The following is a 24,543-nucleotide window of genomic DNA, read 5'->3' as shown; positions in this document are numbered from 1 at the left end:
CAATAGGATTCAGAATCAGCGGGAGCTACCCAATCCAACTCCAGGTGGAAGTGAATCCGCAACCTGATTGGCCTGCTGGAGCAGCCAATCAGGCGGCTGGCAGAAGTGAATCTGCTACCTGATTGGCCTGTAGGAGCAGCCAATCAGGCTGCAGGCAGAAGTCAATCCACAATATAATTGGCCCACAGGTGTAGCCCTGAAGTAGCCAATCACGCAAGGCCCATTGTGTAAATAATGTATATAAGCAGATGGTTTTGGGAAAAGAGCCATTCGTCTTCTCTTCTCCTCCTTGATGACTATGAGCTGAATAAAGAGCATGAAATTCACTCTTGACTCCGAGTATATTTCACTGGCGACGAAGGTGGGATCCTGCTGAGCTGACCGCCACCACGCACTGCACCGCAGCACCGCCACCTGGTGCACCGCTGCATCGCACCGTGCATCCAGGCTTCAGCTCCAGGACCCAAGGAACCCAGAATGGCAACCGACAGCAGCTTCTCGCCATTCAAACCAGCATCAGGAGACTGGGAAGGGTACGCCGCCCGTTTCAACTTCCTCCTGCAAGCGAAAGAAGTCACCAACGATGCCATGAAGAGGGCGACATTCTTCAGCGTCTGTGGAGAGGAGACGTTTGAAATCGCCCGGGCTCTCCTTGCACCTAGAGATGTCGCTACCGTCTCTTACAAAACAATAATGGAACGGCTGAAGGAGCACTTCTCACCACAGCCCTCGGTGGTAGCTTGCCGAAATGCCTTCTACGCAAAGCGGCAAGCCCCGGGGGAAACCATAACTGGGTTTGTGACCTCCCTCCGCCAAGCCGCCCGGTTATGCAACTTCTCAGAATTGGAGAACATGCTTCGTGACCGCCTCGTCGGTGGCCTGAGGGACGAGATGTTGCAACGACGCCTCTACACCAAAAAAGACCTCACGTTCCAGATTGCTCTGGAGGAAGCCCTGGCAACCGAAGCCGCCGAGAGGTCAACGCAAGAGGCACGACCGGCCCCGCCATCCCAACCGAGGGTCTACCACGAAGACCTCACCGACGAATCAGAATCTGACAGGGAGGAAGTACACCGAGTACAGCGGCGCACTCAAGCAGCACACACACCACAGCAGCCTCGACGAGAAGGAGGGAACTGTGCAAGCTGCGGGGAGAACCACGAGAGGAGGACCTGTCGTTTCCGCAACGCAGAGTGCAGGCAGTGCAGAAAATTGGGACACATCGCCCGGGTGTGTCGGGCTCGACTCACCCGTCGACAAGCATCAGATGACCGACCCAGGAGCCCCAGGTCACACGGCACCATGCACCAAGGCAACTCGACGGAGATCACGGACTACCAGGTATTCCAGTTGCCCCATCCCAGCACAGAGAAAATTTATATAGAGGTACAGATAGAGGGAGCCCCATGCCGCATGGAGCTGGACACGGGTTCAACTCTATCCATAATCTCGGCCCGAACATTAAGGGAACTGTGCCCTAATGGGGGTCCCAAACTAAGGCCGGCCCCATTCACCCTCCGGGACTTCCAGAAACGTAAGGTCCCTACTATGGGGGTGGGGACCTTCAGGGTGCAATATCGAGGGCGAAAGCAACAATTGGACTTGCTGGTAGTTAAGGGCCCCTACGTTAGCTTACTGGGACTGGCATGGTTTGGACCTCTGGGGCTAGCCGTTACCGGGGTGAACCGCACTAGCTTACAAGTGGACGTGGACGCCATATGCAAAGAGTTTCCAGGGGTTTTCGATGGGGCATTGGGACGATATACAGGACCCCCCATTGCCCTACAGCTAGACCCCGCTGTACGACCCATCAGGCACAAGGCCCGCTGGGTCCCGTTTGCCCTGAAACCCCGCATAGACGAGGAATTGGACCGGCTCGTGGAGCAAGGAGTGCTGGAGCCGGTGCCCAACGCCCCCTGGGAAACTCCAATTGTCACACCCGTCAAGCCTAACGGTTCGGTCCGCATCTGTGCAGACTACAAATGCACCATAAACAAGGCTCTCACGGCCCATGCATACCCAGTGCCAGTGGTCAGCCATGTCCTCGCCACCCTGGCTGGGTCAAAAATCTTTGGCAAACTGGACTTGGCCCAAGCGTATCAACAGTTGCCTGTGGACGAAGCCACAGCAGAGGCTCAGACGATTGTGACGCACAGAGGGGCATTCAGAGTAAAGCGGCTGCAATTTGGCGTTAGCGTGGCACCAGGCATATTCCAGAATCTAATGGACTCTCTCCTTAAAGGGATTCCTGGTGTCACCCCCTTCTTTGATGATGTACTGATCGCCGGGCCCACACCAGAGGAATTTGAGGACCGCCTCCGCTCCGTCCTGCACCGTTTCCAGACGGCGGGCCTCAAGGTGAAGCGGGAAAAGTGTTTACTGGGAGTGCCGCAGGTGGACTTTCTGGGATTTAAGGTGGACGCAGAAGGGGTCCATCCAACCGGTGACAAGGTACGGGCCATTTGTGAGGCCCCAGCGCCCAAGAGCAAGCCCGAACTTCAGTCATTCTTGGGACTATTGAACTTTTACCATGCCTTCCTTCCCCATAAGGCAGCGGTAGCGGAGCCCCTACACAGACTCCTAGATAAAAGGGCCCCTTGGGTGTGGGGCCAGCGACAAAGGGCCGCATTCCAGGCAGTCAAGGACTTGCTCGTCTCGAACTCGGTCTTGGCACACTTCGACGAGAGGCTGCCAGTGGTGCTGGCATGCGACGCCTCTCCCTATGGCATCGGCGCTGTCCTGGGACACCAACTCCCGGATGGAAGAGAGGTGCCGGTGGCATACTTCTCCCAGACGCTTGCTGCAGCCGAACGAAACTACTCACAGATTGACAAGGAGGGTCTGGCAATCGTGAAGGGCGTAAAAAAATTCCATGATTTCTTGTACGGGCGGCCCTTTACCATAGTGACTGACCACAAGCCGTTGCTTGGCCTGTTTGCCCCTGAGAAGCAGACCCCCCAAGTGTTGTCTCCACGTGTCCTCAGGTGGTCAATTTTCCTTGCCGGCTACCAGTATGCACTAATCCACCGCCCTGGGAAGGCGATGGGCCACGCAGACGCCCTCAGCAGGCTACCACTACCAGAAACAGGCCCCGACCCAGCGCCTGCGCAAGAGGTTATGACCCTGGAGCTGCTTCCCGACCGACCCATTCAGGCACAAGAAGTTGCGCACCATTCCACAAAAGATAGGGTCATCTCCCGGGTCCTGGACTGGGTGTGGCGAGGATGGCCCAGCAGCAGCCCCGGGCCAGAATTCGCTGGCTACACAAACCGCAAACATGAACTGTCGGCCCACAAGGGGTGCCTGTTATGGGGAAGCAGGGTTGTTGTTCCCCAGCCCCTCCGCAAAAGGGTCCTCACAGCCCTACACGAGACACACCCAGGGGTAGTGAGGATGAAGGCCCTTGCCAGGAGTTATGTGTGGTGGCCGGGGATTGACAGAGAGATAGAGGCCTGGGTCCAACACTGCCAGACCTGCCAAGAATCCCGCCCGGATCCCCCAAGGGCCCCAGTCCAGCCCTGGGAGTCCACCCGACATCCATGGTCACGCTTGCACGTGGACTTCGCTGGCCCCTTCCAGGGAAAAACATTCTTCATAGTGGTGGATTCCTACACCAAATGGCTGGAGGTCGCACTGGTACCATCCACTTCTACGGCGGCAGCCATCCGGGTACTACGTAAGCTGTTTGCGACCCACGGGCTCCCTGACACCCTCGTCTCGGACAATGGAACCGCATTCACGTCAGAGGAGTTCCAGACCTTCACAGCGCAGAACGCCATCCGCCACATCCGCTCAGCACCATTCCACCCTGCCACCAATGGCCAAGCGGAGCGCATGGTGCGGACCACCAAGGACAGCCTCCGCCGCATGACACAAGGGGACTGGGAATACCGCCTTGCCGCATTTCTTCTAGCACAGCACAGCACCCCAAGCACAACGACGGGCCGGAGCCCAGCTGAATTACTAATGGGCCGGCGCCTTGCAACTAGACTGGACCGACTTCACCCCGACAGAGCTCAGGATGAGGTAGTGGTGGGGAAAGGCAGGAACCCCCGGACATTTGTGGCCCAGGACCCAGTGTATGCAAAGAATTTTGGGGCAGGCCCAGCATGGGTACCCGCCACAGTCACCAAGGTGACCGGTCCCGTGTCGTACGAGGTACTAACGGAAGGGGGGCAATGTTGGCGCCGCCACTGCGACCAGCTACGGCGACGATTCCCAGGAGGAACCCGGGAGGAGAGCGGGACAGAGGGGTCCCAAGGGGACAGCAGGGCAGTGAGGCCTGTAGAGCGAGAGGGGTGGGCAGAGGAAGCAGAAGCAGTAGGCACAGAGGGGCGCCCCGAGGCTGGAAGGACACCGGAACCAGAGCTACAACCTAGTGGTTCAGTGGCGCCAGACCAGACAGCCCCGGCACAGCCAGCAGCCTCGGAACACGAGCCAGAACCAGAACCCCTGACCAAGGAACACCCCAGGCCACAACGCACACGGAGGCGGCCAGCAGACCTTGGGGACTACGAATGCAACTTCCCGGGCAGGACTGGAACTTAGAGGGGAGGGGTGTTATGTACTGAGCTGAATCCTAGAACAATAGGATTCAGAATCAGCGGGAGCTACCCAATCCAACTCCAGGTGGAAGTGAATCCGCAACCTGATTGGCCTGCTGGAGCAGCCAATCAGGCGGCTGGCAGAAGTGAATCTGCTACCTGATTGGCCTGTAGGAGCAGCCAATCAGGCTGCAGGCAGAAGTCAATCCACAATATAATTGGCCCACAGGTGTAGCCCTGAAGTAGCCAATCACGCAAGGCCCATTGTGTAAATAATGTATATAAGCAGATGGTTTTGGGAAAAGAGCCATTCGTCTTCTCTTCTCCTCCTTGATGACTATGAGCTGAATAAAGAGCATGAAATTCACTCTTGACTCCGAGTATATTTCAGGAAGCCTCGTCATTTGTTGATATATCATATTTGAAGGAGGAAAAAGTACTTTTTTTGCGGAGACCTACAGTGAAGGCCACCAATGTAGCACCTTGTTTAAGATCTCACCTCAATCCTGGCCAGTTAAGGCAGTAAGTGGTTAGGAAAGCAAGCATAAACCTACTTCAGTCTCCCTGGGGAACAGAGGGTATTTCAAAGTTTGGATAGCCTGAGAGGCAGCCTAAGACTATACTGTGTCTCTTTGAAATGTTCTCCAAAACCACAGAAGCCAAATTCATTTCCACCATTATTTAACAGGATAGATGGCTGTGGTAAAGACCACCCGTGTGTGTGTGTGTGTGCGCGCGCGCATGTGTGCTAAGCGCAAACCAAAGCAAAGAAAAAAGCTGTAGACCCTGAATGAGTCCCCTGATACTAATAAGCAATTAAAACAATTTAAAAATAGTCCACACATTCATGAAAGGTACTTTCCTGCTTCCAGGGTTCTTTTCGGGGGGGGGGGGGGTTAAATGTATGGTGTGTACAAAGCCTCAGTGTATAGGAGAGCATGAGCACAATCAACATGATCAGCAGCACCCAGAACCTGGGAAGGCCAACATCCTCGCAGGAGGCCCACTGCCAATACTTAGAGCCTCCCGACCAGTTCATTCTTTTTGCTCTCGCTGCCTGTTCACCTGCCCTTTCCAAGCAAGTACTGTAAGCAGAACTGAGAGAAGCAAGGCTAAAATACAGTTACCTCCACACACGTGTTTTCTCTTCTCTCTCTCTCTCTCTCTCTCTCTCTCTCTCTCTCTCTCTCTGTAGGAAGTGGCACCAACTATGTCTCAAGCAGGGGAAGGGAGTGTCAGGCCTGTGGGGCGACTGCCTCCCTTGGCTTCTCTATCTGGCCCCATGGGGGTCTTCCTAGGCCACACTCCTTTGCAGGTCATGCCCCTCATCCATAGGCCACAATGGTCCTGCTCTGCACTCTCCTTGATTTCTTTTGCCAGGTTGGAATGTGTCATTGAACTGTGATAACATTTTTTATTTGCCTGGATGTATTGATGTGGGGGGGGGGGTCCTATAGAAATGTCTGCCTTTTGCTCAGCTAGAACATAGCCAAGGTTGCCCATGTGGGATGGTGGCCCTCAGGCTGAAAAGGTTCCCATCCCTGGCCTAGAGGAAGAGGCAAGCAAACCTGCAGTAGTAACAGCAGTGACAAGGAGGAAGATGTGGTGATGAGCGCACTCAGAGGATCTTCCCCAAGGGCTGCCCCAAACCTGGCAACAGCACTGCATTAAGCAATGCACAGTTGCTTGATGTTTTACTATGTTTTTTATATGCAGTAAGCCCCCCAGAGTGGCTGGGGAAACCCAGCTACCATAGATGGGCGGGGTATAAATATTATTATTATTTAATTGCATACCTTCCAACATTTCTCCAATGAAAATAGGGATGCCCTATTCCATTATTATTATTATTATTATTATTATTATTATTATTATTATTCCGCCTATCTGACTGGGTTGCCCCAGCCACTCTGGGCGACTTACAAGATGTATAAAAACATAATAAAACATTAAACATTTATAAAAACCTTCCCTTGACCAAACTGCGGGAGGCAGTGCAAGATGGTGCTATGGTCCATGGGGTGCTATGGTCCATGGGGTCACGAAAAGTCGGACACAACTAAACGACTAAACAACAAAAAAAACCTTCCCTATACACGGCTGCTTTCAGATGTCTTCTAAAGGTTGTATAGTTCCTTGTCTCCTTGGCTTGTAGGTTGCATGCCTCTATACCCTCCAATATTTCTTTGATGAAAATTGGGACATTCTGAGGAAAAGTGGGACATTCCGGGATCAAATCAGAAACTGGAAAATAGGGACACTTGGAGGGTCTGTAGTTGTCTTCCCTGCTTCTCTTTCTTTAGGATTACAAGGTACAGTGGAAGCCTTAAAACAATAGGGAAACTCAAAACGGAAGCCAAGTAGCACGTTCAGCTTCCAAAAATCATTCAAAAACCAGAGCAGTTACTTCCAGGCTTTTGGTGTTTGAAAGCCAAAATGTACAACTACAGAGGCATTTGACAACCTAGGTTCCAATGTAGCTCCATTTAGAACCAGAAGGTGGGGTAATGGTTATGGTGTCAAACAAGAACTGAGGAGACCTAGGTTCAAATCCAAAGTCATCTATGAAGCTCACTGGACAACTTTGGGCCACTCACTATTTCAAACCTACCTCACAGGGCTGTTGTAATGAATAAATGGGGTAGAGGGGAGAACCACATATACCAATCTAAGCTTCTTGGATGGGCAAGAAATTTTAAAATTGCATCTCCATAATCTACGTTACAACAGGCAGCAAACAGTGTCTTCTTACATCTGTGCTGAAGTCCCTAAAATAAATTCAGGGCTTCTACACCCTGGGGAAACACCAGCTACTTCATATGTATAGCTTCTTTAAAGGGGGGGTATTTTTATTAACATAAAACCATAAATACAAACAAAAAAGAAAACATAATCAATGTTACAAAACATAGCAGCAGTACATAGTTTCTATTTTCTACACAAATAGAGAGCAGATAATGCAGAAAAATAAAAGCAGCAAAACACATCATGAAAGCCAAATTTTTGCAGTTGGGTGGTAGAAGAAGTATAGTTGAATACCAGCCTAAATTAAAACCAGTGACTTGATAAAATGGTCAAATTTCACTTTGTATTTCAAACTGTAAGCAGAACCACAACCAACAACATCAACAACAACAAAAACCCCAAAAAAATCACCGACGGAACATTTTAAAATGAAAAGTATAATGCTGTGAGGAATCGATTGTAGTTTTAAGTCATAAATTTGCCAAAAATATAATTTCAAATTTTTATGAAAGCTGCATTCAGAAAAAAATAAATTAAGGGAAGTGTCAAATGCTAACATTAAGGTGACAGGGGTGTGCCTGGGTAATAGGATATTTTGAGCCTTTTATATTGAAATTTAAAAATAAAGAATCCCTTCTTAGTGGAGTTACATTTCCTTGGGACAGAGCCAGCAAGTCTTAAGCGGAGAAGAGCAGCTGGGGCAGTCCCAAATCCCAAGGCTCGCTACTAATCACTATGTCTGCCTGCCTGCACAGAGTATTCAATATTTGAATGTATGTTCTTTCTCTCCATCTAGCTGCCTAAGAATTAATGTCAGTCACATTAAGATATCTGAGTACAGTACCTTTATGCCCTGCCGTCCCAGATTTGTGGCCATGAAAACAAGCCATGGCCTGTCACCATTACGCTTGTGAGATTCAATTGCATACTGGCAAAGTCAGGTTGCACAATTAAAGTGGATTTGACGTTTTTGTGCAATAGGCCCGCTCTGCTTCTCACTCCTCCAAATCAAACTTTTAGTGGTAAGGAAAGGGACAGAAATGTGCTGGAAAGTGTGGGATAACCACTGTTTGGTTTGACGCATCTTCCCTGCAAACATTGTGCAAACAAACCAGGATGCATGTGAAATAAACAGGTCATCTGGAAGTGACTCATATCTTTAGCCTCTTCCACACTTCTTACCTTTAATTTACAAGGGGAGCAGTAGCTCTGGTGCTTAAAACTTACCCAGCTGGTAGCTTCTGCATGGTAGGTATCTGTCTTCCTCTTAGTGGGCTATCTCTCTCTGCATTGCCCATTCTTTTGAGAGGGGAGCGTCCTGGGGGCTGGAAGGCAGCCACAGGGCCAGGAGGATGATACTCTTGTTCTGGAACCACCTCTTCACATCGAGAGCCTCTGAAGCCTGAACGGCAAATACAAAGCTGGGGGCGGCTGCAGGATCCTTTGTTCTGGCATGGAGGGTCACATACAGCTGAAGCAACAAAGAAGAAAATTAACAGATGGAGGCAATCCTAGCTTGCAATAAACTATGTGTTCCCCAGAAGAACCTCTTACCCTGTCTCACTGCACCCATGGAGACAGGTAACAGACTTTCTCTTTCAGGGTGAAATTTGCTGGTTCCTGCCTTTTCAATACAGTAGTACCTCTGGTTAAGAACTTAATTCGTTCCGGAGGTCCATTCTTAACTTGAAACTGTTCTTAACCTGAGGTACCACTTTAGCTAATGGGGCCTCCCACTGCCGCTGCACCCCCATCGTGCGATTTCTGTTCCTATCCTGTTCTTAACCCGAGGTACTATTTCTGGGTTAGCGGAGTCTGTAACCTGAAGCGTCTGTAACCTGAAGCATCTGTAACACGAGGTACCACTGCGAAAAAATCAAATGCTGGTTCAATCTCATCCCTTTCCCCCTACCGTACTTTCAGGTAGGCTCTCCAACTTCTGATTTTTTCAAATTGCCAAATATAAGTTTCTCATTTAAATATCATTTGTTGCATTATTATTCTTTCAAAGGATAATCACATCAGTAAAACTGCATCAGGGGTGACAGAATTATGAACGTGGGTTTATAACAACACCAATTGATGTGATAACATCAACCAATTGGTACTGTGCACAACTGACTAGTGCTGCAAATCCACAAGGCTATTTTTTTTCTAAGTTTAACCCTGTAAAGAAAATTGTTTGAACCAAATGTGGTGAGTAGCCCAAGAATGGAATGAGTGGCTCAAATAATATACAGGTAGACATAGTCACCAAATGCTTCAAAATGCTAGCAAAGCTTTGTTTGACATTTAGTGACTCTCAAGTAAGAGGTTATATTGCTTCTTGGTTAAATTGTTTCCTCAAATGTAGCATCTGAATCGGCAACACTTTGTCAATTTGTTAGTCCTTAAAGGTGCCACAAGTTTTTAAAACTTCTGTACTGTACTTCCTTATTCAGGAGGCCATGAATACAGTATCCCTGTTGACAAGCAAGGGAGTAGCAGTGGATCGCAAGACCTGCAAACTTGCACAGGCAGAGATTAAGCAATAACCAGGTCCTAGGGCAGGGCCCTCCAGATGTTGTTGGAGCCCAATTCCCATCATTCCCAGTAGTCCAACAACACCTGGATGGCAAAAGGTTCCACACCAGTGTCCTAGGTGGGGATCCTGTGGCTCCTAGGCACACTCTGCAACCCCCCCAAGGCACTGCCGCAGACCAACAAGCTACAAGTCCACCTGACACTCCTCCACCACTGATCCAGGACACCTGTGAGGCTGCTTCTGAGCAGAGAACAATTAGCTCGCTCCCCTCTAAAAAAAAGCTGACTTTTGTGCTGTTTCCTGACTGGATTATAAAACAAAATTGGCTCCTGATAGTTTAAGAAGCACGGGGTCCCCAGTGTGTAATAATTAGCGGTGCACTGCTTTTCCTCCTCAGAATTTCCTGCTGAAGTTGATGTACTGTAATTAGTAACATACATAGACCGTGGGTGGATTTTGGGTGCAAAGTTAATGAACTGTGGCTTCCAATAATTGCTGAAGAATTTGAGTGTGGTGACTTCCGAATTAGCTGGTGTAAGGAGCACAAGAATCCCCCTCATTGGATAGGACAGCTTAGAAACCCCACCCCCAAAGTATATGGGAAGAAACAAGATATTTGATCATATATACACAGGCAATAACTGTGTTTGTTTGATTTTTACCTATCAGATTTTCCACAGAAAGGGTAAAGTGGATTAAATTGGGAGAAATACAGGCTGGCGTTTTGATGCCAATGACACTGTGTGGGCACTGAGATTAACTTGCATGCATGAGGATCGCACAATAAACACACATGCAGAAACTGGAAGCTGCAATCAGGTTTCCCTGTCCACAGGTGGATAAAGAAGGTATGAAAAAGTGTTGAGGGAACAATTAAAACAACACTGCAGACAAGAAAGGGGAGCGTCCATGCATAATGATTTTATGGAGACAGATTTAAGGATTTACTATGAAGCAGCTACCTTTTGTTGGTTAAAAGAATGGTGTTTTTATACAAAATACAGATGCGTTGGATTTGGAAGGGTATGACAATGTATTTGGATGGCACGCATATTTATGGTATGACAAGGTCAAAAATCATAAAGGATTTAAAAAGCATGTAATTAGAAAATCTTTGTTCAATGTTTGGATTAAGTATAAAGATTTATTAGAAAGGAAAACACCCCTTTGGATTTCACCGTTAGAAGCAAAGGCTCAAAAGAAGTTAAATATGGAGACCAGATGGCCAAAATATAGAGATATTCTGGTGGAAGAAGGAGACCAGTTTAAACTAAAGACATATGAACAGTTAAAAACTAACTTGGATGACTGGCTCCAATACCATCAGATAAATGAATTGTATAAGACGGATAAGAAAAATGGTTTTCCATTAGAAAAGTCCAAGTTGGAGATGGAATTATTAGAGCCAAAGACAAAAAATCTCTCCAGAATGTATAGTTTATTGCTGCAGTGGCACCCGAAAGATGAACAGACAAAAAAGGTTATGATAGATTGGGCAAAGGATGTGGGACATAATATTATGATGGAGGATTGGGAAAGGTTATGGAAGAAGAACATGAAATTTACTGCATGTACTGTTTTAAGAGAAAATATGATGAAAATGACGTATAGATGGTATTTAACACCAGTAAAACTTGCTAAGATTTACCATAATCAAGACAATAAGTGTTGGAAATGTAAAAAGGTGGAAGGAACATTCTATCACATGTGGTGGACTTGCCCATTAGTTAAAGATTTCTGGGAAAAGATTTATAATGAACTGAAAAAAGTGTTGAAAAACACTTTTATTAAGAAACCAGAATCCTTTCTATTGGGCATAGTAGGAAAAGAATTGCCTATGAAAGATGTCAATTTGTTTTTATATGCCACAACTGCAGCCAGGATACTATTAGCAAAGTATTGGAAGACACAGAAGATACCTACAGTGGAAGAATGGCAAATAAAGATGCTGGACTATATGGAACTTGCTGATCTGACCGGAAGACTACGCGACCGGGGAGAGGAGAAGGTGGAAGAGGAATGGAAGAAATTTAGAATTTATTATAAAAAATATTGTAGAATTGATGTATGAGTAGAATTATAAGCGATTGTGAAGTTGCAGGTTAAGAAAATAAGTGAGATATAATGGAAAAAAGGCTAGCATATGATAATGAGTTGTAAAATTTGAGAAATAGAACATGCCAAGAATGTTATGCAATGAACCGCTAGAAGGTGGACTCGGGGAAGTCCCCTACTAAAATGAGAAGAAAATGGAACCTATATGTTGTTGTAGTTTTTTAAATTTTTGTCTTTTTCTTTTTCATTTTTGTCTTTTTTAATATGGATGTTGGGACCCAGGTGGTGCTGTGGTTAAACCACTGAGCCTAGGGCTTGCTGATCAGAAGGTCGGCGGTTCAAATCCCTGTGACGGGGTGAGCTCCCGTTGCTTGGTCCCAGCTCCTGCCAACCTAGCAGTTCGAAAGCACGTCAAAATGCAAGTAGATAAATAGGAACCGCTACAGCGGGAAGGTAAACGGTGTTTCCATGTGCTGCTCTGGTTTGCCAGGAGCGGCTTTGTCATGCTGGCCACATGACCTGGAAGCTATACGCCGGCTCCCTCGGCCAATAATGCGAGATGAGCACGCAACCCCAGAGTCGGTCACGACTGGACCTAATGGTCAGGGGTCCCTTTACCTTTACCTAATATGGATGTTATAATAATGTACAATTATATGGATGTTATTCTTTTCTTTTTATAAAATTTAATAAAAATGATTTTTTAAAAAATGATTTTATGGAGACACGGTTCCTGGTTTTTCAATTCTTCTTTGGTGATCACTCATAGCCAAGTAAGAATGTCTTCCATGAATGTGGTCTTAACAGTTTGTCTGTAAGTGGCTGTGCAGGTCAGTTCTGGTTTTTCAATACGTAAATAGGTGGACAGAAAACCTCCAGCAAACCAGCAGACATCCTGGAAGGACATACTAAAATTGGTGGTTGTGAAAGGAACATCCAGCCATATCCTGAGGTAACTTTTATTATGTGAAGCAGGAACTTTCCTGTTTATTGTTTGTTGGTTTTAGTTTCTTTGTTACTGTTGGCTCATGTCATTTTCTGGATAGGAATGCATCTCAAAAAATCAATAAAATATTCTTTTTAATAAAATAAATCTCAACCTGAAATATACTTTGGTGTATTTAATGTGTGTTAGTGTCATGGAATGAGCTTAGCAGAAGTTAGGGCACATACCATGTATCTTGTAAAGCTAGAGCCCATAGCTTTGACTAACACTCAAATGTTGCTATATGCATATTGACCCTCAGGAAACAGGCTAATAGTTATTGGTCATTGTATTTCAGTTCCCACATTACAAATAATTCATAAAAAGACCAAAGAATTCTACCCATGATGTGGCATTCACACACACACACACACACACACACGAGAACAGAAATGAGAGATCCAGCCCTCACTGGAAAACCCCGGTGGTGTGAGAGAGAAAGAAATGTAGAGCAGAACACAGAAATTAAATTAGAACATGGAATGCAGTTTTTGAGGCACATATTCAGCTTTGGAGCTAAACTCTTTCCCCTGTCTTAATACCGAGTCCTTCAAAACCTGAGCTCAAATTCGCTTGGGTTGTGGCTTCATTCAAAGACTCTCAAGTCGTCCCTAGATCCAAGCAACAACTTTAGCTAAACTACAGTGAGCCTTCTATGAGTGGGATTCACAAAGCCATTTGAAGTGGTTGGATATTCAGCTCATATTGAAAGGAATAAGATTTAGACATGTGAAACAACATGCTTCTCCCTTGTGTAGCTGCAAAGATTCCAGTCACTGTGCTGCCTGCAACCTAAAAGGCCTAAGAAAAAAAGTGGGAGGGGTGTGCTGCTAGGGGAACCAAAGAGTATTTACACTCATAAATTATTAGCCTCTTGCTTGAAAGAAAGACAGAATATCTTGACCTTGAGGCCCAGCTGAAATTTACCATCCCCTGTCTGGAAAGGGGTTGTTTTTTTTAAGGGTCTTTTGACACAACCCTTTTAATTAATCCATGCAAACAACAGCCTACCACTTGAAAAGTCACCAGGAGTCCCAATGGCCAAGAGCCCAGGTCTGAAAAAAGCATTTCTTTCGTTCCCAGAAAAACCTTTAATGAGAGAAAGATGCTGCCATTCCCGGCCTGGCGGGATGTTTTCAGACACTGTCTGGCAGCTCAGCATGCTCTCTACTGTTCAGCTTCTGAGACAGTGAGTCAATCCTTGGCCCCGTATTCCAGAGCACAGAGTTAGTCAGCTTCTCAGGAGTAATCACATTAACAACTGTAGAACCTGGCCTACAGTAAACATGCTGAGACAGCCTGGTCGCCACTGAACATATTGGAAGTTCCTGGTACCTGTTTTCCAGCGTACCACCATCAATATACTTAGTGCTGAGTAAGTAGTTCCACCAGTGAAAGGATTTCTGTTTGCACTACCAAACTTTCCCCTCTCTCCTCCTCCTGTGCACCCCTAAATTTGTTTTAGGGCTTTCCTCCAACCCTCTGGAACAGATTTGGGGAAAGTGCTGGGCATGGAGGGGAGTACCATATGTAAATAAAGCAATTATATATTGAGATACTAAGTCTTCAGTGTTCTCATCCAAAGAAAACTGAACCTGGTAGCACTGCCCCTAAACCTTCTCACCATTTGAGGGTGTGCAATAGTTGTGGCTATTTTTCATGCCTCAAAATAACCAAATATAAAAGTACTGCTGAGGAACAATCACATGTTCTGGAACATCCTAGGCCAGTTATCACCCAGTCTCAAACCTTTCATTCTCCAGCAAGGTGATTGAGTGGGTGGTTGCTGAACAACTCTAGGCATGTCTGGATGATGCAAACTATTTGGATCCCTTCCAGTTGGGATTCAGGCCCCATCATGGGACAGAAACGGCCTTTGTCGTGCTGGTCAATGATCTCTAGTGGGCTAGGGACAAAGGTGAAAGCTGTTTCCTTGGTTCCCTCACTGCGAGAAGTGAAATTACAGGGAACCAGGCAGAGGGCCTTTCGGTAGTCTCACCCACCTATAGAATACCCTCCCAGCAGGTGTCAAAGAGTTAAGACATCTGAAGGCAGCCCTGTTTCGGAAAGCTTTTAATGTTTGATGGTTTCTTCTTCTTCTTCCTTCCCCTCTGTATTTTTCCTGGAAAACATCCAGAGTGGCTGGGGTATTATTATTATTATTATTATTATTATTATTATTATTATTATTCAAGGGCAATTGTCCTTCTTAACTGGATGGACACCTGATGGTCACCACCTGGTGAGGGGAAAACACTGTGTGGTGATTCTGATACACTTTCTCATTTCTAATTAGCTTGCAGAGAAAATATCACACCTTATGGGAGTCCCAGCTATGAGGAACTATGGTTCAAAGTTTGTACAGTGCAATTCTAGCCATGTTTACTCATGAGTAAGTCCTATTTAATTCATTGGGGCTTACTCCCAGATAAGTAGTATAAGGATTGCAATCTAAGTCTTACTACTGAGTTCCGCTTTCTATCACTGGCTGACATTAAATATCAAAGTTGGTTCTAATAATGTATTAGATGCCTAGTGATTTTTAAATATACATCTAGCTGAGGAATATACTGTTTTAACATTTTCATTTTCCTTCCCTTGAACAGTGGGACTTTCTGAACAGTCTTTGTCAAGGTCAGTTCACTTGGAACAACAGCATGCTGAAGACCCAATGTGTTTTCATAATACAGTAACTTCTTTATTTACAAACATACAGATTAAGTAATCAGCGCTAGATTCACAAAAATCCAACCGTCTCTCCACAAAACCATCTCCATTCCATCCCATGCCTCTTAGGACAGGGGGTAGCCAATGTGGCACCCTCTAGATTTTGCTAAATCAGAACAATAATCCTTGACTGTTGCCGATACTGGCTGGGACTGATGGGAGTTGTAGTCTCAACTTCATCTAGAGGGCACATTGGCTATCCCTGTTTTAGCAACTCTGTCAGAACCAAACCACCACTTCTTGCTCTTCTTCTTGCCCCTGTTCCTCACACTCAGTCCAGACAACTCAGCACCACCATGTTTAGACTTCTCTATAGCAAGAACCTACAAGACAGTTCAGTGGTTGGCTACAGCACCTTGGAAAGCTCCAAATGTGCAATTACTGTAACTGCAACACAGGGCTCATCCAGACTTGCTTTTGTGCTGCGCTTTCCAGACACAGGTCTGCACTTTAAAGCTCCATGCCCGAGAGTTGTTTTCTGTCCCAACACTTTTTCCACATTTTACCACTGAATCAAAGCAAATGGCAATCTGCAGAAAACCCGGTTGCTATTTGCTCTAATTCAGCAGTAAAGCGTCAAGACAAATAACAACTATCGGTCACAGAGGTTTAAAGTCTTGTCCTGTGCCTAGAAACATGGCACAAAAGAAGTCTGGATGAGCTCAAAGGTCACATTCACACTGTAAGACATCCTGCCTAGTTTTTGGCTCTTGATCAGTCAGAAGGCAGGACAAGGAATAAGGATCCAGCCTGTGTTGGAGGGGGTAACACTCCCCCTGAAGACACATGTTCATGGTTTGGGAATGCTCCTGGACTCAGCCCTAAGCATGGATGCTCAGCATTCAAGATGATCTTAACAGGTTGGAAAACTGAATTTCTATGGGGACAAACATAAGGCTCTACACTTAGGCCAAGAAGGATGTTGACAAGCTAGAACGTGTGTAGAGGAGGGCAACCAAGATGATCAAAGGTCTGGAAACCAAGCTTTACAAGGAATGGTTGAAGGCATTGTATGTGTTTAGCCTGGTAAAGAGGAGACTGAGAAGAGATAGGATAGCCACCTTCAAATATCTAGAGGGCTGTCACAGGGAAGATGGAGCAGGCTTTTTTTCTCCTGCTCTGGGGGGGTGGGTAGGACTTAAACCAATGGATTCAAGTTGCAAGAAAGGAGATTTTGACTAAACACCAGGAAGAACTTTCTGGCAGTAAGAGCTGTTTAACCATGGAATGGACTCTCTTGGGAGGTTGTGGCCTCTCCTTCCTTGGAGGTTTTAAAACAGAGGTGGGATGGCCATCCATCAGGGATGATTTACCTGAAATTCCTGCATTGCAGGAGAGTTGGACTAGATGGCCCTTAGAGTTCTTTTCAACTCTACAGTTCTATGGTTCTATGCTGGTTCCCCAAGGCTTTGGCAAACCTTTGGCTTTACATAAAGTTTTGCCAAAGGGCTGCTGGGGACAGAGAGGCAATTGGTCTCTTTTCTACTTGCAATTTCTCCTATTAGTCACTGTCCTTATGGAGAACCTTAAGCCAAAACTGATACATAAGAATAACCAAACAGTAAAGTTTCCTCCTCTCCCTGCAGTTTCACCACCTCCCTGTGCTAACTTTAACTTGCCTCCAATCCCCCCCCCACTTTCAGAGCAATGTTGCTGCCTGGTAGGGCATGCTCTCTCTCTCTCTCTCTCTCTCTCTCTCTCTCTCTCTCTCTCTCTCTCTCTCTCCCCCCCCCCCCCAGCATGCTGATGAATCCTGCACTTCCACATCATGCAAATGGATTTCGACAAAGCAGATGCAGCCTCCATCTCCACTCCAGCACAAGCCTTGACACATTCAGACTAACAGCAGGAGCACTTGAGTGAGTGGAAGGCTTTAATCAGCCAGCAGCTTTGAAAACTAAGAGCTCGGAAGTGACACAGCCCAAAAGATAAGGTTATAAAAAGGCCGGTGGAGAAAGTATGACACTGCCCTAAGAAGAAAGGGAAGAGATTTAAGTGGTAGGAGACTCCCAGCTGTGTAAGTAGGCGCTGAATCCAGTCCTGGGCATGGTTTTGAACTGTCAGATCCAGGAGCTCCATTTTGTTCAGACAAATCTAAGCAGTTCGAATGCTTGTGCCACTTCGCACTTTTAACCTACTAATAGAATACTGTTATAACGTTTTCAGGCCACATGTCCCTGAAAACAGAGGATGGAATTCAACATAGTGTTATATGGGGCATCCACATGGGGAATGAAGTCTGCTTGCATAACAGGACTTTTCCTCCCTGTCCTCCCCTTGCGCACACACACCCAAACATATTATGGGAGTTCCTGCCAGGGGCAAAACTAGGCTTTATTTCACCCAGGTCAAAGACCCAGTTTGGCACCCCTCATGTGTATTTGCGCGCACACACACACACACACACACACACACATGCTGGGAGACTCAATGATGCCCCTCTGGTGCCCCCGCAGCTATGGCTCTGGTCCCCCCCCCAACCACATTTCAGGACTGCAGGGAGTACACAGGGAGTAAAGAGGAAGGAGAAGTCCTGTTGTATGACTGGACCTCATTCTGCACAAACACAAACTTAGTTGAATCCTACCCATAATATACTGGGTGAAATTCAACATACTGTAGCACTAAGAAGATCCATCAGTAAGTACAGTGGTACCTCGGGTTAAGAACTTAATTCATTCCGGAGGTCTGTTCTTAACCTGAAACTGTTCTTAACCTGAAGCACCACTTTAGCTAATGGGACCTCCCGCTGCCGCCGCGCCGCCAGAGCACAATTTCTGTTCTCATCCTGAAGCAAAGTTCTTAACCCGAGGTACTATTTCTGGGTTAGTGAAGTCTGTAACCTGAAGCGTCTGTAACCTGAAGCGCCTGTAACCCGAGGTACCACTATACAAGGATTTCTCCTCTCCTCTCCCTGTGTACTGTTCTGGAATGTGGAGGTTTGCAGGGGGAGGAAATGGGAGAAGTTTGCACAAGCTTCTGCTAGCAGATCCGATTAGAATCTGGCCAATTGCTTTTAGCATTTCATTTCTAACCGTTTTAATTGTACCATTTTAGATTTAGTATTTCCATATTATGTTCACTTTTATATGCCACTTTGAATGTGTTCCTACAGAAGGCCGATGACAACACCACCACCACCAATGTAGTTTATTAATGTAGTTTTTGCCACTGGTTATGGCAAAAACTACCAACTTCCACAATACACTAGAATGCTAGGGCTGAATACTCTGCAATTCTGGAAAGCAAGCTCATTTCACCGGGAATAATCCTTCCTTCTGTGGGTGCATTTGTGGACCCACCCAGAGTGGGACAGTGTGTTGATCTCCCTCACCACACTCAGTGTGTGCACATGAGCATTCAGATCCTTCCAGATATGTGTGGTGTGTGACCATGTGGCGAAGGTTCATGACCCAACATTCTGATGGACAGCATGTGCTCATGTAACACTGTAGCCCTTGGAGTCAGCCAATTAAGTCTTATTTGTAACAGTTCCACAGCATTGTCTTCTGCCTGGAAATTCTCTATGAATTTCTCATTGTGTAATATACAAAGCTCTCATATACCAAGTCAGATTTTTCTGGTGCCATCTATTCTGACTTGCAGTATCTCTCCAAAATTTCAGTCCAAAACCATTTTTTCTAGCCTGCTACCCTTTAGTTAGAGTTACAGTGGTGAGGGTGTTGAATTTGGGACCTTGTGCACACATAATGCATGCTGTACTGAAATGTATTTCCTCATGGCCAGATCCCACAACTTGGTTGCCTTAGCAGCATTTGCCCCTTATTATTTCAGACATTCTGCAAAGGGTTCCTATGGCTATTCTTGTGCTGTTTCTGAATCAAGGACACAAGCAACTCCCAAGAGGCCTACTGAAGAGCCAGTGTGGTGTAGTTGTTAAGAGCGGGAGACTCGTAATCTGGTGAACCGAGCTCGTGTCCCTGCTCCTCCACATGCAGCTGCTGGGTGACCTTGGGCTAGTAGTCACACTTCTCTGAAGTCTCTCAGCCTCACTCACCTCACAGAGTGTTTGTTGTGGCGGAGGAAGGGAAAGGAGATTGTTAGCTGCTTTGAGACAAAAGCAGGATATCAAATCCTAACTCCTCCTCCTCTTCTTAAGAATTCCACAGAGAAAAATGCTTCAGTTGAGCCATTGTTCCCATCTGACTATCGTGATACTGCTAGGGCCCTGCTCAGTTGCAACCACCCAGTCAAGTAGTTCAGAAAGCTTTTCCCAGAAGTTTCTTACTTTCAGGTGAGGAGAAATAGTAAGTAGATGGCAGAAATGCAGCACTTTTGGGGAGAGGCACTCCAGTCTGACAACCCATGAAAGCGGAATCAAACCACAAAACAGAAGAATCTAGGAGATAAGTACTGATATCTTTGGGGGCAGGGAGAGAGATCTGAAAAGGGTTTAATTTTCTTGGCTGAGCATGAGCAACCTCAATCCACTCTTTTGCATTTTGTCAAAACAAATTGTCCAACACACAGTTAATGAGCAGTCCAGCATATGATCAGAGTGTACCTGAATTAATTGCTTAGAAACACAGGACATATGAAAATCCGTGGGAAGCACTTGGTAAATTACTGTTTCAGCACTTGCAGGCTTTTGGGAGAAGGCAGACTTCATCCCTAGCTCACCCTACTGAAGTCCTGGCCGCAGAGATTTGGGAATCTGTAACACCTTCTTCAAGTCTTGTTCCCCTTCTGTCTTATCATCCATTTCACACACAAATGATAACTAGCAAGGCAAGGAGTTGGTGTGACATCCTAGCATGGACAAGTAACAGCGTGGCAGTGTCTGACTTCGAGGAATGCAGATGAGCTCAATGGAAACGTATCTAAATTTCATGCAAACATAATGCAGCCATAGTGATAATATATAATGAGAAAGGTCGCCACATGATGGCAGCTACCCATTTATGCTTCTTAAAATCTGGCCAACAGCGGTAAAGGCACAAGGCAAGAGGACTACAGCAGGAATATCAAAGGATGGATGATGACAGCGTTAAGTACAGCAAGACTATGAGGGTGGTAATTCAGTTCATATTATTGCATCTGTCCTGCCAGGTTCTCATTCAAACGCAATGCAATCGCAATGCTCATTTTATTCAAAACTTCAGAAATATGTTTTCAATATCCTTGTGTCATTAGCACAATGGCAGAGTCATCAAGAGAAAATCCTATTAGTAAACATCATGGCTGCAATGTGTGAAAGGCTCCAGAAGGAACCAGGCAACTGCTGTGGTTTACTTAGTCAACCACCATATGGAGGTCTCGTACACCCCAGGTAGTGTGTTTGCTGACCTTGAGCCAGACATCTTGGAGAGTGAAGTCAAATGGGCCTTAGAAAGCACTGCTAATAACAAAGCCAGTGGAAGTGATGATATTCCAGCTGAACTATTTAAAATTTTAAAAGATGATGCTGTTAAGGTGCTACACCCAATATGCCAGCAAGTTTGGAAAACTCAGCAATGGCCAGAGGATTGGAGAAGATCAGTCTACGTCCCAATTCCAAAGAAGGGCAGTGCCAAAGAATGCTCCAACTACCGCACAATTGCGCTCATTTCACACGCTAGCAAGGTTATGCTTAAAATTCTACAAGGCAGGCTTAGGCAGTATGTGGACCGAGAACTCCCAGAAGTGCAAGCTGGATTTCGAAAGGGCAGAGGAACCAGAGACCAAATAGCAAACATGCGCTGGATTATGGAGAAAGCTAGAGAGTTCCAGAAAAACGTCTACTTCTGCTTCATTGACTATGCAAAAGCCTTTGACTGTGTCGACCACAGCAAACTATGGCAAGTTCTTAAAGAAATGGGAGTGCCTGATCACCTCATCTGTCTCCTGAGAAATCTCTATGTGGGACAAGAAGCTACAGTTAGAACTGGATATGGAACAACTGATTGGTTCAAAATTGGGAAAGGAGTACGACAAGGTTGTATATTGTCTCCCTGCTTATTTAACTTATATGCAGAATTCATCATGCGAAAGGCTGGACTAGATGAATCCCAAGCAGGAATTAAGATTGCCGGAAGAAATATCAACAACCTCAAGATATGCAGATGACACAACCTTGATGGCAGAAAGTGAGGAGGAATTAAAGAACCTTTTAATGAGGGTGAAAGAGGAGAGCGCAAAATATGGTCTGAAGCTCAACATCAAAAAAACCAAGATCATGGCCACTGGTCCCATCACCTCCTGGCAAATAGAAGGGGAAGAAATGGAGGCAGTGAGAGATTTTACTTTCTTGGGCTCCTTGATCACTGCAGATGGTGACAGCAGTCACGAAATTAAAAGACGCCTGCTTCTTGGGAGAAAAGCAATGACAAACCTAGACAGCATCTTAAAAAGCAGAGACATCACCTTGCCGACGAAGGTCCGTATAGTTAAAGCTATGGTTTTCCCAGTAGTGATGTATGGAAGTGAGAGCTGGACCATAAAGAAGGCTGATCGCCGAAGAATTGATGCTTTTGAATTATGGTGCTGGAGGAGACTCTTGAGAGTCCCATGGACTGCTAGAAGATCAAACCTATCAATTCTTAAGGAAATCAGCCCTGAGTGCTCCCTGGAAGGACAGATCGTGAAGCTGAGGCTCCAATACTTTGGCCACCTCATGAGAAGAGAAGAATCCTTGGAAAAGACCCTGATGTTGGGAAAGATTGAGGGCACTAGGAGAAGGGGACGACAGAGGACAAGATGGTTGGACAGTGTTCTCGAAGCTACGAACATGAGTTTGACCAAACTACGGGAGGCAGTGCAAGACAGGAGTGCCTGGCGTGCTATGGTCCATGGGGTCACGAAGAGTCGGACACGACTAAACGACTAAACAACAACAACATGCATTTAGTATAGCAGCCAGGATAATTTCTCTTTCTCTTTTTGTTTCACCCACCCACCCATCTCACACACATCCAAATTAAACACTTAAGTTTTCTGCAAGAAACAATATGGGATCATCTAGGCAACAAGGGAACTTTCTAGGAAAGCATTCAGGAAAAGAAAGCTGAAGCAAAGAGCCTAAAATAAAGAGTTATTTTAACCCAGAGATTGCTGACCTGTGGCCCTCCAGATTTTGTTGGATTGTAATTCTCACCCCCCCCCCCTTGCCATGCTAGAGATGGAATTCAACATCTGGAAAGTCTCATATTAGCTATTCCACTTTTAGCCATTATATCTGGCCATTCTCAGTTAAATGGGATTGTTATGAATTCTGCCTGTATAGCATTATGTAAAAATGTTATGCTAACTTTTTAAACATGGCTCCCAATCACACCTACTCAATACGCAATGGTTCGAAGAAGTATTATTGAAGTCATATTGGGACTCAGCTGAATATTTTTAATATAGGTTTTTTTAAAATGTTTAACACAATTAACACTGGTAGCCAAAACACAATTTTACAGATCACGTGGTCAATATTAAAATTTAAGAGTAAGTAATCAGGCTGCAGCTAATAAAGGGTTCTGCTATTACAGAAGAAACAACTATAAAAACAAGTACCATTTAATCTCTCTCTGTTGGTACAACCTTTTCACTTTTACTTGCCTCTCCCTCCGAATCTTTATCATCCAAGAGTCTTCTCATGTTGATGTGTATGAGGGAAGTTGTTCAAACTGACAGCGTGCTGAAGGATGTAATGCAATGACAAGTCCTATTCAGCACATTGGCAGATAGACAACTCCAACCTCACTGGCCAGGCATCTAATAGCTGCCAGATCTTTCAGATTTCACACCCTTGCTATACGTGCTTGGTGCCAATTTTTTAAAGGCTGAAAGCACCTGTTTCTTTACTTTAAATCAAAGGAAGGGGATGGCCTTGAAAACGACTCTACATCTGAATACAGGCCATTATTTTTGTGACTGATCATCATCTACTTTGCTGCCATTAGCTACTGCTTTGTTCACAGTCCATGCCACAAATTATAGCCATCATTATTCAATTCGGCTTAGTCACACTTTCCCCTCGCTCTGCAGAAAATAAAGAGTGCCTTTCTCCTGCTTCTGCCCTTGCTCTTAACATTACTGTCTGTACTGCTGATCCACTTTCTTCTGCATTAAGAAAAACTTGTTCATGCAACTTCAGCCCCGTGTTCTACTTAGATGGACAAATTCACAAAGGATTAGGCTGTCAATGGCAGCTATTCCAGTTGACTATATACTACCCTCAAGGTTCAGAGGCACTATGCCTCTGAACACTAGTTGCTGGGAATCATGATCAGGGAAGTGCTATTGTGTTCCTGTCCTGCTTCTGGGCTTCCCATAGACTGACCACCATGGGAAGCAGGATGCTAGACTAAATAGGCCTTTAGTCTGATCCAGCTGTGCTTTGATGCTTTCTGACTGCTAAAATTGCAAGCACACACTCTTTATTTTTCTCCATTTGTGTTTGGTGAAACAATTATGGTACAAGACAAAGCCACACAAACTGGCATTTTGAGTATTCAGAGTAACCTAGACCCTAATGCAAGGTCCTGGAGCTTTGAATCCGAGCTAATGCTACTTCCATTTTGCAAAAATGTAGAATGTGTTGCATGCTTTTCTATACCTCATCCAAAGAGCACCACCCTTCACAGAATATAAGGAATTCCCACTCCAAGTTTAGCAAAGCAAAATGCTAACAGATACTACAAAGCTAGCCCAGAGCCATGACATGTTTCTCAAGGAGATATTAATTTCTTTTTCAACATTGCCTTTATTATTTCCCATGAGTCTTCATTATTTCTAATGAAAGAAGATTGATTTGCAGCAGTGATGGGAAACTTGTCGTTCTTCAGATATCTGGAGGCACAATTCCCACTATTTCTGACCATTAGCCATGCTGGTTGGAGCTGATGGGAGTTGGAGTCCCCAAACGTCTCACAGAACACAAGTTCCTCACCACCAAATTACAGAATTAAACAGAAGAGTTGTTCTGTCCTGGTCTATGATTATTTCCCCCAACAGTGAAAATGTCACATGTAAAA

The 24,543-nt window shown here is 45.6% G+C and overlaps 1 protein-coding gene across 1 annotated transcript in view; it reads right to left on the bottom strand.

Moving 5' to 3' along the window:
• The window catches only part of LTBP2 (latent transforming growth factor beta binding protein 2), a 134,240-nt gene that overhangs the window by 97,881 nt on the left and 11,816 nt on the right, over nt 1-24,543 (bottom strand). The window contains exon 3 of the mRNA XM_035108559.2: nt 8,517-8,760. Coding sequence (XP_034964450.2) covers nt 8,517-8,760 — 244 coding nt within the window. The remainder of the gene's footprint in view (nt 1-8,516; nt 8,761-24,543) is intronic.

Source organism: Zootoca vivipara, chromosome 1, assembly GCF_963506605.1.
Source record: "Zootoca vivipara chromosome 1, rZooViv1.1, whole genome shotgun sequence".
Classification (NCBI taxonomy): Eukaryota; Metazoa; Chordata; class Lepidosauria; order Squamata; family Lacertidae; genus Zootoca; species Zootoca vivipara.
This window is presented reverse-complemented; position numbering and strand designations above follow the sequence as displayed.